The sequence below is a fragment of the Eubalaena glacialis genome, chromosome 11 (assembly GCF_028564815.1).
Source record: "Eubalaena glacialis isolate mEubGla1 chromosome 11, mEubGla1.1.hap2.+ XY, whole genome shotgun sequence".
NCBI lineage: Eukaryota > Metazoa > Chordata > Mammalia > Artiodactyla > Balaenidae > Eubalaena > Eubalaena glacialis.
The window spans coordinates 26,925,753-26,940,609 of NC_083726.1; the positions used below are offsets into that span (position 1 = coordinate 26,925,753).

Sequence of the window (14,857 nt, forward strand, 5' to 3'; positions counted from 1 at the left end):
TCGCGTGCTACTGTCTTCACAGTGAAATTGTTGCCTGCAGCACCGGAGCTTGGTGTGGGAGAAGCAGGGCCTGGGAAGGAGAGGCTAGAACAAAGGGAGGGAGGGAGCCAGAGTAGAGAGTTAGGATAGACCTAGAGCTTTTAACACTTATTTAAAATGGTCTGGCTAACCCCAGTGCTTAGAAGGGCTTGAGGTTGCACTGAGAAGTTCTATTACATCATAACTAACTCTCATTCACCTCATGCACAGAGTATTTCAATTGGAGGTAATGAGCTATGTTTCTTTACTGAGGAGAAATTTTAATTTGGATGCCTTGCCTCAGCTTAAGGTAAAGTATTAAAAAACAAAACAAAATACAACCCTTTGACTAATTCTCATGGCATTTGATCAAATAAAAGGAGAAATTTCTATACAAAATGGACAGCTTGGAAACCGCAAAGAGTAATTCTCTGAGGGACAAATTTAAGAGTCTTCTCTAATGGGAAATTGTATGATAAAACCACAAAATATTAATTTCTCATCTTTTACTGGTCAAGCTAAACTTGTTTAAAGATAATAGAGTTTATTTTCTTTGTCCTAAAGACTAGGAGTCTCAGCACAGGAATGGTTTTGTTTATTGTTTAAAAATAGTAACAGCAAGAAACTGCTTTGACATGATAGCTTACCAAGCCAAAAAACTCTAAGATAGGGATAAATGATTCCTTCTGTAACCATCCATGCCCTTCTTTTAAAGATTCTGACCCAGGTTTTTGAAAACAGTAATCACCTACTGTTCGTTCCCACCTGTTTGTTTTCCAAATATGTACAACATCAGGATCTGTGATTTTTTTGCTTTCAGCCTGGGCATCCAAAAAGTCAAAAAAGTATTTTATAGCAAACGGGGCTCTGCTGTTGGGTAAACTCCAAATGCTTCTAAAAAGTTTTTCGAGCACAGAGTGAATTGCCACCTGAAAGACAGAGCACATCAGACTTGGAAGATTAAAAAAATAGGGTGGTGGTTTTGAAAACATGATGAAAAATGAAATCTGAGTTACAAAACAGAGAAAAACAAGCTGAAGAGAAAGTATGTAAAATCGTCAAGTGAGGCCAACACTCAACAGTATTAGACAAAGGTCCTGAAAATCCATGCCCAGGTTTAGATCTGCTTCATAAGCTTCTTGCTGATAACACTGTTTAGTCAACAGGGAGGCTATCTTAGACATCTCTAGCAGTTGAAATGTAAGTTGGAGGTCTGTATACATAAACCAAGAAGCCCCAGACGTTTGGCTTTTATTATGTTCAGCCTAGAAAAACTCAAGTGATGTTGCTCGGTTCCCAGAACTTTTCCTGTTGCATGTATTTCCATCATAGGGTTTTATTGTGTACTTTCCAAAGCATTTGAGTGTTTTACTAAAACCAAATAGGCAGAGCTCTGTGGGACAGATGAGAAAATCAAGAAGCTCTGGCTGTCCTCTACCCACTAAACAAATCTAAGCTCCAAGCAGATGCTCTGCTATAATCTGAAGAAGCATGCCCATCAGAAGACTAGGGCCAGGTGTAGATAATAGCATTTACATTGCTAGTCATTTCAGAAAAAAAAAAAAGGATCACCACAGGCTTCCATTAATCCCACTAAAAGCCAGATAAAGTAAAATTTGCTCCCAATTTGGTATTCCATGAGCTTTCATATCTGACACTTTTATATGTGAACAGAATTCTTAATTTTAAAATGACCTCCCCCCTCTTCATTTTATTTGCAATTCAAAGAGGGAGTTTTATTGCTCACCTATAATAACAAGTAAACAAAAAGGAATAATTAGGCTGTCCACCTAAAAATATAACAATAGTGCAATGGTGGGTAAAGGGACTGGGAACAATATTAAATCCCTGACTGAAGATGTTATGGTGGAAATTTGTAAAGTGCTTTATCTTTGCAGTTTGTAAAAACAGAAGAAGGGGGTAGGAAGTGTTTACAATTTAAACTTTCATTTTGCTTTGCTAGAAGGCACAAGGGATTTGTAGCATTTTCACACTTCAGTGGAAATTAAGTCAAACACATCATACACCCCCAAGGTAGCCGTAAAAGCGCTCCCAGAACAGTAAGTTTACCTTGGTCGACAGCAGCTTTGTCAGATACATTTCTTTTACTTTGAACTTGTGCTTCCCTCGATGTCTCTTTCCCTGCACATCTTGGAATGCTTCCGAATCTGGTAAAATCTAAAGGGAAGACAGAGTAGAAGAAGCGTTACCCAAGGAGACCGTTCGTGCTGCAGAAGGCGTCCGATTCATCAGGAGCACAAGAAAGCCTGAACTCACCAAATGGCAGTGGTCTTCTGCGTATTCCACATCTGAACGCCCCAGAAAGAGGGAGAGAAACAGTCCATTAAAACAACAACCATGGTAACTGGCCTTCTCATAAGATGCCCCATTTGTGCTATAAACAGAAGAGGTTACTTGAGCCCTCCTACTTGAGCTCTTCATAGCTACACTTCCCCCCCTGCTGTGTCTTAAGACCTTAAGAACAGTATGAAGACAGGATGGGCCAGGGACTGGGGTGGGAAGCAGGTTCCCCGTCCCTGGAACAGAGGCTGACCGATCACTTGAAGGGGGGGGTAGGAGAGGTTCAGGTCAGCTAGGGCTGGGGCACCTACTGTGTGCCAGGGGCTACTAGGCAAACAGCAATGAATAAGACAGACCTAGCTCTCACCTAATGGAACTCACATCCTAGCCAATGAGAGAGACTTACTAATTACACAATTAATTATTTAATTAATATCCTTGTGATAAGGACCGTGGAGAAGAAGAATATGCTAGGAAAGTATCTAACAAGAGACGAACCTAGCCTGGGAGGTTCTCTGAGGAAGGGATGTCGGGACTGAACCTAAATGAATGGATAATGAGCCAGGCCAATGGGGGAGGGGAATGGGTACAAAGGCCCTGCGGTGGGAGGGAAGGCGACCCCTTCTAGGATCTGAGAGAAGGGCAGCAAGGCGGAGGTCATAGAGCAGGTGGGAGAGCAGCACAGAGTGAGGACAGTCTGGGAAGAAACGAGGTTGTGAAGGGAGTGGCAAATGCAGGGAAGGGAAGGATTAAAGCACTTGGTTTTTTGTTTTGAAGATGAGAGAGACTAGAATACCTCGAAATGCTTGTGGAAAAATACAGTAGCGGGGGAGGGAAAGCAAGTGCAGGTGAGAGGAGAGATCACCGGTGGCAGTGGCATAGGAATGCTCAGAAGGTCGGAAAGGATGGTGGGATCCAAAGCCCAGGTGAGAGACAGGTCTTGCTGGGAGGAAGGGCAGCCCTGGAATGTCAGGGGAGCGAGGAGGAGGGAATGGCAGACGCAGGGAGGGAGGGTTAGTGCACGTTGTTGAGGGAATTCTGATTTCTGTTTTCTCTGTGAAGCACTGGGTGAAGTCATCTGCTGATAGGGGAGCAGTGGGGGTCAGAGCTTCGAGGAGAGGAGGTGGGATTATGGAGGACACAGTTGGTTGCCTCGAGAAGCAGAAGCACGGGGGGAACAGGCTACGTGGAGGGTCCTGGTCAAGACAGCAATTTACTGTGACTCCAACTGTGCTGTCGTGGGCCTTTCCCCTGTGGCTGCTCAGCTGTAGGGTCAGGAAAGGTGAGAAGTTGGGTTCATCCAGGGCTGGGCTGGGACTTTCACAGAGTGGGTGATGAAAGGACAGAGGGGCAGGGGTTTGGAAGGTTAGGAGAGTGACCCAGTGTCCACTGGATTGGACAGGGAGGAAGCAGAGGTGTTGTTGACTGCCTCGAAGTCCCATGAAGTGATCCAAATGCAAGATCTCCAAATAACAAGCTCTCAAAAGACCAGTCATTAAAGCCTACAATACACAGCTCTTGCACTTATTACAGCACAAGGACACCAATCCCCCTAGACCAGAAGGATAGCCGCCCTCTGCAAGGTGGTTTCTCACTATAGCCTGACGTAATGATGGATGGGGGAATGTGGGGTGGGCGGGGTTCCCCAAGGGGTGTCCTACAACCTACCAAGTTATCCTATTTAATTGGGAGCCCCGCATTCTTCGTTTGCACTCACCAGGTGTTGGGACCTACCAGGCTGCTCCTAGCACTGAATCCAGGAATCAGAAAGCCCCACCTCCAGCTGTGTGTGTGAACAGGTCCTGTTGGTGAGGCCCACAACCTTTCTGGGGACTGAGGACTGACTGTCTTGGCGTGGATATAATTTCTCTGGAGACAAACCTGGACCCTGGACCTAGGGATTTTCTCAAGGCACTGTCACAGTGTTTTCCTGCCCCGAGGCTGGCGGGGAGGTAGAAGAGAGTTTAGAGACTGGCCTAGTAACTTTTCCACAAAGCTCCCTCTGTAGTTGGTCTGTCACTAGGAAATTTGGGCTAAGTGAATTATCTTGTTTGTTCAGAGCTTCCAGGGCTGTGTGATAATCTGCAGGCTTCCCTCAGCTTGCCAGGGGGATCCCCTCGGTTAGCCCCCATCCTACTGAGGAGTTGGAAAAGAGTTACACAATGGCTAAGATTCTGCCCTGAGCTTAGGGTGGTTAATGACAGCAACTTCCTCAGTGTCGGGCAGCCGGGGCAACCACTGTTTACAGTTTCCTGTCCCCCTCTTTGCAGGGTTCACATTCTTAGGACCAGAAACAGATCGAAACGGCTTTCCTCCACTCTCTCAGAGAATTACCTGGCAACAACTCAATCTCATCTTTGTGACAGTACATCCAAGGGAGGCAAAAAGTGATACTTTATAAAGTGGGGTGAGAACAAAAGGTTAACAGCATTACGTCTGTTACCTGAAGTAAAATTTGCTATCTTCTTAAAGACTTTTATAGTGGATCCATTTGATATCTGAAAGCAAAGATAAAAAATAGATGAGTTTTCAAAATTTAATGTATTTCTCAACTTTACCCAGGAATTAGATGGCTGGGTGGATCTTATATTCTCTCACTTATTCAATCAAATATTTATTAAGAATTCCTATGTTTTGGGCAGTGGAGGCTGGGGCTATAGTGATGAGCAAGACACTGCCTCTGCCCTCAAAGAGTCTGCGGTCCTGTGAAGGTGGCAGACAAGGCCATGAGATGCGGGGAGGCAAGTGCTCAAAGGATGCTGTGGGGCCAACAGGAGGTGGGCCAGCCCTGGACCAGGGGAGGACCCAGCTGTGCTGGGAGGCACCTCAGCCTCTAGGGGGCAGGAGATGTTTGGGCCGTTTTCCTTTTGGGGGTTCCTACTATATTAAGAAATGCTGAAACAAGTTTTCAAAAACTAACCTATAAACTGGTGACAGAGCAGTTTCACATCCAGGTATACACCTGTACATATCCTGAGATAAACTTTGTAAATGCCCCATACTGGAAATAACCATCAACAGTAGAATGAATAAATAATTTGGGGTATATTCATAAAACAGGCAATGATAAAACAATGAAAGTGAGCAAATTACTGCTACATGCCACATGCATGAACCTCACAGTGATAATGGTGAGCCCAAGAAGCCTGACAAAATGGAATGCATACCGTGTGATTCCATTCACATTTAGCTAAAACAGTCGAAACTATGATTTCACTGTTTGGAGAAGAGAAGGGGGATGGTGATTAGGAACGTCCAGGAGGGAGCTTCTGTGGTGCCCACAGTGCTCTATTTCTTGATCCGAGTGGAAGTTATAAGATAGGCTGACTATGATAATTCATCCAGTAGTACACTTACAATTTGTTTTCTTTTCTGCAGGTATTTCTTATTTTTTAAAAGCAGCTTGTAAAAGTCATAAAATTGCATATACTTTTAAATAAAAACTTTAAAATTGAAACATGACTTACAGGAAAGTGCTAATATTAAGTGTACAGCTCAAGAATGTTCACTTAAGCACATACTGTGTAACCACCACCCACATCAAGATATAAAATTATATTTCAAGGTCCCAAGAAGTACCCCTATTAGGCTTCTCAATCAATAACCACCCCATCTTCATCCAGGGGTAATCACTTTTCTGACTTCCATTGCCATTGATTAGTTTTATCTGTTCTTGAACTTTATGTAAATGGAATCATTCAGCATAGGGTCCATATAAGGTCTACAATGTTTATCTGTGTTGTTGCAGCTACCAGTAGTTCATCCTTTTTAGATTACTATTATTCTATTGAATGAATACACTACAAAAAATTGCCATACAATAAAAGGAAAGAAGTATTGACACATGCTACAACATGAATGGACCTCAAAAACATTGCTAAGTGAAAGAAACCAGTCACAAAAGATCCAATATTGTACAATCCCATTTATATAATTTGTCCAGAATAGGCAAATTTATACAAACAGAAGGTAGATTACTAGTTGCCTAAAACAGGAGTTGGAAGAATGAGGAATGACTCTTAATGAGTTCAAGGTTTCTATCTGAGGTGATGAAAATGTTCTAAAATTAGACTGTGGTGATGATCGCACAACTCCGCAAATGTTCCAAGAACCACTGAATTGTACACTTTGAAAAGGTGACCTTTATGGTATATAAATTATATCTCAACACAGCTGTTAAAAAATTGCCACAGATTTTAAATGTACACATTTGACAAATAAATGCTTTCACCACACTGACACACAATTTCAACACCAATGTATAGCCTCTTTTGGAGATAAGGTCAAGAGTTCTCATCTGAGGCTTTTTGGGACCGTGGAAGCCGGGGCCCAATGGCCTTTTGTGCACCCCTTCCCCACACCCAACCAGGGGAAGAAGGCCTCTTCAGGCCAAGGGGGACTAGATGCTGAGAGACAAGAGAGCAGGCCTTGCTTCCTGGGAGGAGGAAATTGTTTTGAGGGGCTGGCCCACAAAAATGTAAGACAAAGGGGCCATAAGAAGAGGCAGGTCAGGGCTACACAAATCTTCACCTTCATTCTGGGATGTGGCTGAAAGATTAACCCTGTCATTTCTGAACATTCATCAGCTAAGTGATTTTTCCCTGCACTTGAAAGCGTGAAGGCTGTTCTGAATTCTAATATTAATTTGGATCTGGCCGCCCTCCGTTTGGAAAAAAGTAGAAACTTAGAATTTTTCTTCTGGCCTGAAGCACATTGGTTATCAGAATGTACAAACCTGCTCAGCAAACACCAAAGGATTAAAGCCTAATCTCTTGCAGGTTGTCCCCACGGAGGAAGGAACACGCGCGAGAGCCAGCCCTAGAGGGGGCCCCTGAGCACAGGGTCCAGCCAGCTGTGTCCAACCAGCCACTAAGTGCGGGCCAGAGGCCTCCACCTCCTGACATCTTGTAGGGAGGGGGCTCTGGGCAGGGGCTGGCAGGGGCCCTCTGGCCTCTGCAAAGTGTCTCGAGCACGGATTCTAAACTCTTATTGAGCTCCTGGGCTCCGCCATTATTACCAAACCTCCTTTCCTCTTCCCTTGAGCCATTCACTGAGCGACCGTGTTGGCTGATTTTTCAGTTCTCCTCCATATTTGATGCAATTAAAGTAAACGCTCTGTACAGGCACCCCCTTAGCAATACTCAGACGCCAAGTTTATGAGAATGTTTGAACATAGTTACAGAATTCCTCCCCATGAAGAGCTGGATATGCTCTGTTTCTAAGCCAATAAATACCTTTTTAAAAAAGGAAGCTGGTGATTCATTCTGGGTAATTGTCAAAGAATGAATCCCAAATGGATCCTGATGAGTGTTGAGCCAATACTCTGCTACTGTCAGATGCTTTGTTTCGCCAAAAGCGAGCACCCTTGCTCTATAGTCACAAACACCAAGGATGGGCCTTCCGATGAGGAGCACAGCCAAAAGTTCAAACGTCTTTTCAAGAGCTGGCAACGACTCGCTGCTGGCACAGTGCTCAGGCATTAGGACAGCGCAGACGCAGCTTGTACCAGGGAAATTTTACTCTGAAATTATCTCCTGAGAGCAAGTGTAAAAGCATTTTATCAGTGGATAAGTTGTGTGTGTGTGTTTGAGCATGTATGTGTGCAAGTGTATTTCTAACCTTCACAGCTGCTCTAGGGCTGGAACATTTTTCCCCCACGTGACACTTTAACATTGTTGTAAAGACAGAAAACTAGTTTATTTACAGATGTTTGTGGGGGGAAAGGTTTCCATTTTCTGTTTCGCACAAAAGTCAGCTGCTGCTCAGTTAAGGACAGAAATGCCTTTTTGAAAAGTGCCACAGAATCCAAAGTGTTAAAACTATGATGCTGTTTGTTCCATTTGAGGAGCTCCAAATGCTTTCCTAAGAGTGGATCATTAATCCTCCCGTACTCCTGTGAGGCAGGGAGCGTCCTCTTGGCCCCTACTTTAAGAATGAAAACCAAATTAAATCAACAAAAGATCAATGTCACTAGATGGATCTGTGGCAGGAATGTTTCTCCAGCCCAGAGCAGAACTGGTACACAAAGCAATTTCAAATTAAATTCCTTCCAGTCTCATGGTGCTCCAAGATTCAAAACGACAACGAGGCCATACCCCTCCAATGATGGCTGGCCCGTGTTGGAAAGAGGTGGAGAGGACTGCAGACTTTTCCACTATCAGAATTAGGAGTTGTGACCACAAAGGGAGAGATGGACCCATGCCATCAATTTAAAGTTGCTCCTGAAATAAACAGAAGCTACGGACTTCCCTGGGGGCACACTGGTTAAGAATCCGCCTGCCAATGCGGGGGACACGGGTTCGATCCCTGGTCTGGGAAGATCCCACATGCTGTGGAGCAACTAAGCCCGTGCGCCACAACTACTGAGCCTGCGCTCTAGAGCCCGCGAGCCACAACAACTGAGCCTGCGTGCCACAACTACTGAAGCCCGTGCACCTAGAGCCCGTGCTCCACAACAAGAGAAGCCACCGCAGTGAGAAGCCTGCGCACCGCAACGAAGAGTAGCCCCTGCTCACCGCAACTAGAGGAAGCCTGTGCGCAGCAACAAAGTCCCAACGCAGCCAAAAATAAAAATAAATAAATAAATTTATTAAAAACAAACAAACAGAAGCTACATATCCTCCAAACTATTTGCGAGTAAAGGCGGGATTTCTTTGTGGTAAAATACTATCTTTATGCCACAAGTTGAAGATTATGCCATAAAAACAGATCTTCTAGAAATATAAGGTTGAACTTATACTTAACCTGATGAAACTGCCATTTTTGTAAGTAAAAAATGGTCAAATATTGGCAATTTCAAATGATTGAGCCCAAGAGGAAAGCTGGAACTTCAGCCTAAGAATTTTATGGAAAATTATGAATAGGGTCTGAAATACCATGATACTTTTTCCTTAAGTCTAAAAACACAATAGTCAATACAAAGCACCATGTGGAAACCCTTACTGGTATCTCTCATTCCTAAAATGGTATTTTGTGAAAACAGAATCCTATTCAACTAGCGTTGTCCCAGCAACCACTCATCAACACTGCTCTCCCCGCCTTCCCCTTAGCTCTTCTCACTGACACCCCAAGGCTGGAGGCAGATGAAAAAGGAATCTATTTTTTTCCTCAGGGCCAGAGGGATAACCTTGCTCAGGGATAACCCTCCTTCAGGAAAGGAGGCTCGGTGCTCATCGGACTGTTTGGAAGGGGCCCATCAGATACACCAAATCACCCAGGATGTTCCTGACACCCAGGACAGAGCTCTGAAGGATCCCTGAAACTAGTGAAAAGGACAATACAGCTCCTGCTTCTCTCTTGTGTGCCTGGAATTAGCCTTGGGCCAGAAGCAAACCCCCTTTGAGGACTGCTGGAACCCTGAGCTAGTCGCAGGGAGGGAGCTTGGCCTCCACCAGTGTGCGGGCGATTGGGAACCTAAGCTACCCAGGCTTTTTTTGGGCTGGAGATGTCAGCTCTTGGATGCCTGAAAGAGGCCTCCCTTCTGAAAGAAGGTAACTACTGTCGCCTTCAAGGAATATTGGCCTTAAAGGATGTCAAAGTAGGATTAGAAGGAAGCATTTTGATAAACTCACAGACATGAGATTTATCATAAGATCTGAAGAGAGGTTGCCCTTTTAATTTTGACATCAGAGAAGGTAACTACCAGAATTTCTCATAAGCTCTCCAGCCAGGCTGCTTCAGAGGCTAGGAGCACGAGCTGCAAGCCTGGCTCTGAGCAAGGTTATCCCTCTGGCCCTGAGCAGAGCCATGGTCTCTGTGCAATTCCTTTTTCATCTGCTTCCAGCCTCGGGCCGTCACTGAGGAGAGCATGGGAGCATGGCCAAGTTTCTTAGCCTCCCTGGGCCTCAGAATGGGAATAATGACAGTGTCTACCTCACTGGGCTGTAAAGAGGACTAAAGGACTTACTCTTTGTAAAAGCTCCTAGAACAGTGCCCAGTATACAGGAAGCACTCCATGTGTCTAGTAAATAAGAATCTGAAGTCATTCATGCTGTAAGAGACCTTTAGAGACAGTCCAAGCCCCTTAGAGTCACAGATGAGACACCTGACCTGAAGGACCACGGACTTTACCCAAGGAGACCCTTTGGAACATTCCTATGAGCTTTAAATGTCATGTGAATGACAACTTTGGCGTTAGCAGTGACCACTTGGGCACCGGCGCGCTCCCGTTAGGAGGAACATTCTTCAGTGACACGGTGGTTAAACGTATTTTCTGCCCTCAAAACCTCACAGCTCAGAACGAGAGGTGTGATCTGTAGAGAACATTTCCTGCCGGACACAACACCTGTCCTGCACACTTGATGCTACCCCACAGCTGCGTGTGGGTGCAACAACATGGTCCAGCAAGAGGGCACATGGCGGGGCAGGTGCAGAAAGCCTGGACTGGGAAAAACCACCCTGCTACAGTCACATCGGGCAAGCATCCCCACACCCTCTATACACTCACACAGACACACACAACTGATCTCAGCTCCAGAGCACAGCACAGTCCCCTTCACAGGGAACACAGAGGTGGCCAGTTACGGAAGCACTAGGGCGGAGTTCTTTATAGTGGAGAAAACGCCTCTGGCTTCACGTGTTTGTAAAGGCATCGGCTTTACCCTTTGTCTGCACAGGACAGAACGAGACTGGAGCAGAAACTTGTCCTCTTCCATGCTCATCTGATGGAGAATGAGGGTAATAAAAGCACCTTCACCACAGGTTGTGTCAACATGAATCACGCTTATGCACACGACAAGTGCTGGGTACCAGCTGCCACTGTCATCACTGTGGAGAGCAATTGTGCCGACGCCCAGGGTTGGCAAGGATGCCATCCTGCTGGTGACAGGGCATTGCTGGCAATTTGGGACTCTGAAGGCAATCTGGTCCATGAGATGCTATATTTTTGCTGTGCCTTCAGATCCCCTCTAGAAACCTATTCTTCAAATATACAGACAGTAAATCATTCAGAGGAGACCAGCTACACTCTATTTGCCCTAAGGACAGAACAAGGCAAGAAGAGAGAGGCTCACACTCCAGCAGAGGGGACTTTGTTTAGATAGTAGGAGGAACTGGCCGTCACTAAAGATTAACTTTAAAACCTAACTAATTTGGGCTAATTGGAGGGAGGTGAGTCTTAATCACTGAAAACTCTGAGTTAGACCCTATTTTTAACTGAAATATAGTTTTTCACTTTCAAGCACCTACAGTGACTCAAACTAGAGCGCTTTAGTAAATGAATAAGAGTGATAATTAGCATCCTGTCTCTTTGGAGGGAAATGTGAGGAGAAAATTTTTCTTTAATGAAAAAAGGGCAAAAGCGAGCTTCAGCTCAGCCCTGTCAAATTACTCCAAATTTTGATTGTGCAGGGGTGCTGCTAAATGGAGAATAGATTTAGGCGGCTGAGGGCGGTGCTGGATGCTTTTGTTCAAGCAGTCTTTGAAAACCAGGGCATTTGAGATGGTCCAGGCACAGAGAGCACGGGGCCGATGACCTCCCCAGTTTCCTTCAAGCTCTCTGCACTCATTTGCCTTATGGCTTAGCTTTTTAAACATAAGGAGAATCCTTTAAGCCCTTGTGTCCTAGTCTTGTCATTTATTACCACCATGTGGCAATGCTAGGGTATGAGGCCAATAAATCATTTGGACGGGAAGTGACTACAGGCCGGATTAATTTCATTATCATCCCTAAGCAGATAGGTGTCTAGTGCAGCTGATGTCTCCAGTGAAGACTGATGTCCTATCTCTCCTGACAGTCTTCCCCTTGCCTTGCAGACGGCGGTGGTGGTTCTTCGTTTTCCCTGCTGGAGTGTCTCGGCCTGCCTTTTCCTATTAATGCCAGTGAGTGGCCACACCCCCCTTCCTTTGGGGCCCACCCCATGCCACACAGTTGCCAGGGGACGCTGAGAAGCCTGACCAGGGTGGTCCAGCCCTCCCTGCACAGCTGAGCAAGGCCAGCACATTAGTCAAGACACAAAAGGAGGGCATTTGTGGCTGTGTTTCTGCCAGGCTTGCCAAGACAAGCTCGCTACCCAGATACAGGGAGAGGAGGAGACTGCGGCCGGGCTGCAACTCTGAACTTCAGACTGATGCCATAATAAGCCCCCTCTCCTAGGCACTTCCACCTCTGACTCCTTCCATCCATTATATTTCCTCTGGGGCACTGCTTCTCCAAATGTGGCCCGCCGATAGGAATACATACTTTCAGAAAGTTCCCTGGGGATTTTTATAAACTCCAAAGGCTAAGCTCGACAGCTCTTGGCAAGATGATCCCAAGGTTGGAAAGTCTAAGCTGCAGAAGGGTGAACACAGGAGCAAGTTGTTAATCTGCCACGTTCTCTGCTTGGTGCCCTCCAGCAAAGGCTGCAGGGGCAGCACCCACCCACGGGTCACCCAAAGCAACTATTTCCAAACCTGCTCTGAGACCCATTCAGCCAAAGAGCCCAAGGCTGTGGTGCCCTCTGTTCCTGGCTGCTGTCCAGGAAGCTCTGCTCAAGGAAAAGTCTCAGCTTCTTTCTGGGTGAGGGGAAAGCCTGGCAGGCCCCAAACACCTTCTTGGTGCAGACACATCTCCCTGGGACTTACAGCCATGAAAGGCGGGGCGCCTACTCTCCAAGGGGCCTGGGAAGCCGCTCCCCTGTCTTCTCCATCTCCGCAAGAGCATCTGTGCATCTGCCCAGCCAGCCCCGTGCCTTCTTGACCCCTCCCCTGCCCGCAGTCTCTCTCCCAGCCACACAGCTCATGGTGTCCACCGTCTGCCCATCTGCTTGGCTCCATCTCCAGGGCCACTGCGTCATTCCTGGTCAGCATCGTTTCTCACCCGAAATTCTTCTAACGAGTCTCCCTATTTCCAGGTTTGCACCTCTTATATCCATGTTCCATGCACAGCCACAGTCATTTTCTGAGACGCAAATCTCCCCTGTTTAAGATCTTCCAATGGCTTTCCACTGTGCTGGGGATAAAATCCAGACTCCTGAAGAAGCTGCTGGGCCTGCACGGTCCCCTTCTCCCCTCCCTCCCCACTTCTCTGGCCTTCTTCCGTGAGAAACCACGGCATGTACTGGTTAAGCCATGGACCCTAGAGCCCAGCAATCTGGGTCCCAATCTTGCCTCTGCCACGGACTAGCTATTAGTAAACCTCCCCGAGCCTCAGTGTACCCATCTATAAAGCGGGTTAGTAATAGTCCCTGTCTCGTAGGACCGCTATGGATAGAATGAGCTGAAATAAAGGGAAAGGCAGAGGCCAGCACCTGGCACAGCACAGGGGCTCCATAAACATTGGCTGTTATTGGCTCTCACTGCCACCCCTGTCCCTCTCAAGTTCTAGCCAGTCTAAAAGTCTTTCTGCAGAAGAAGCAGCATGAGCTCCCTTCCCTGCCGGGCATGCTGGCCTGGTTAAGTTCTCCTCACTCTTCAGGTCTCAGATGCGTCACTGCTTCCTGCAGGAAGCCTTCTCGGATGCTCCGAGTCACAGCACTATCACACCGTGTTGTAGTAATAATGCTAGTATTAGCAGTAGTAAGGTGTTGCCTTACTCCTTGTCTCCTCTTCCCTTTCTACCCCTTCTCCAGGGCCACAGGCTCCGTGAGGTCAGAGACTTGGTCTTTGTTCCTCTCACGTGCAGCCCCAACTCTTAGTGCAGAGTAGATATTCAACAAAGATTTGATAATGTTGCTGAATGACTCCCAGTCTGCCGGAGTGTTCCGAAGCCTCCCCTGCGAACCCTCTCTCATTCTGGGCAGGCTTCTCTGGCACTCAGCTCTCTGACAGATCACGTACTCCCCTCACCCACCTCAACACTCACCCAGCATGTGGGTCAGAGGCCAAGGAGGCATCGCTGAATATTTCAAACAAACAGGAAATGTAGATCTTCTTCAGAAACAAAGGACCCTGCACAAAGGTCACCGGGTCAATTATGAACAGCGGTGCAACTTAGAACCTTTAGAGGCTCTCTGTTCAGTGTCAAGCTGAACAGTACCTCTTCCACTGAACAGGCCAGAGAATCTGGTAAGGGTGAAGTTTCTAACCTAAACCGCAGGATGGAGGGTGACTGGGTTACGTGAAAATCCCAGCTCTGGGAGAGGGGGTACCGGGAAATGAGCAGACCACGAGCAACTAAGGAAAACTTCTGACCCAGAAATAAGCAACCTGCAAATGATTCCAGAAAATGGGTGAGAGTCTTGTAATAAGAATTTATGTGGTCCTGGAGATGATCTAATCCAGTTAGGGTTGGGGATGAGGAAGGAGCTAGTGGGTGCTAGATCTTTTCCTACCTCGTAGTGGCCAATGGTATTCAGCTTGGTTATTCCATCTTCAAGAATCACAGAGGAGCTGTCAATATCCAGAAGTTCTTTGTGTCGTGTGCCCACTTGAAGCTCTGGGGGAAAAAAAAAAAAAAAGAAAGAGCATGTTGTTCTCTTTTAAAATGACAACGAGGAATGTAAAATGCTACCCTGTCACTTTTGCAATTATTATTTATATTGCTAACTAGCTAAAACAAATAAAGTGGTTTTGAAGATATATCAGCCAGACTGGTAGCCTGACTTCTGTTTTGTTTTGT

General features: G+C 46.2%; 1 protein-coding gene across 2 annotated transcripts in view; it reads right to left on the bottom strand.

Moving 5' to 3' along the window:
* Positions 1 to 14,857, bottom strand: part of PLXNC1 (plexin C1) — a 322,454-nt gene that overhangs the window by 7,569 nt on the left and 300,028 nt on the right. For both annotated transcript variants that reach the window (XM_061204178.1, XM_061204177.1), the window contains 5 exons: positions 14,571 to 14,674; positions 4,763 to 4,817; positions 2,296 to 2,327; positions 2,089 to 2,196; positions 784 to 947 (listed from right to left, as the gene is read on the bottom strand). In XM_061204178.1, coding sequence (XP_061060161.1) covers positions 784 to 947; positions 2,089 to 2,196; positions 2,296 to 2,327; positions 4,763 to 4,817; positions 14,571 to 14,674 — 463 coding nt within the window. The remainder of the gene's footprint in view (positions 1 to 783; positions 948 to 2,088; positions 2,197 to 2,295; positions 2,328 to 4,762; positions 4,818 to 14,570; positions 14,675 to 14,857) is intronic.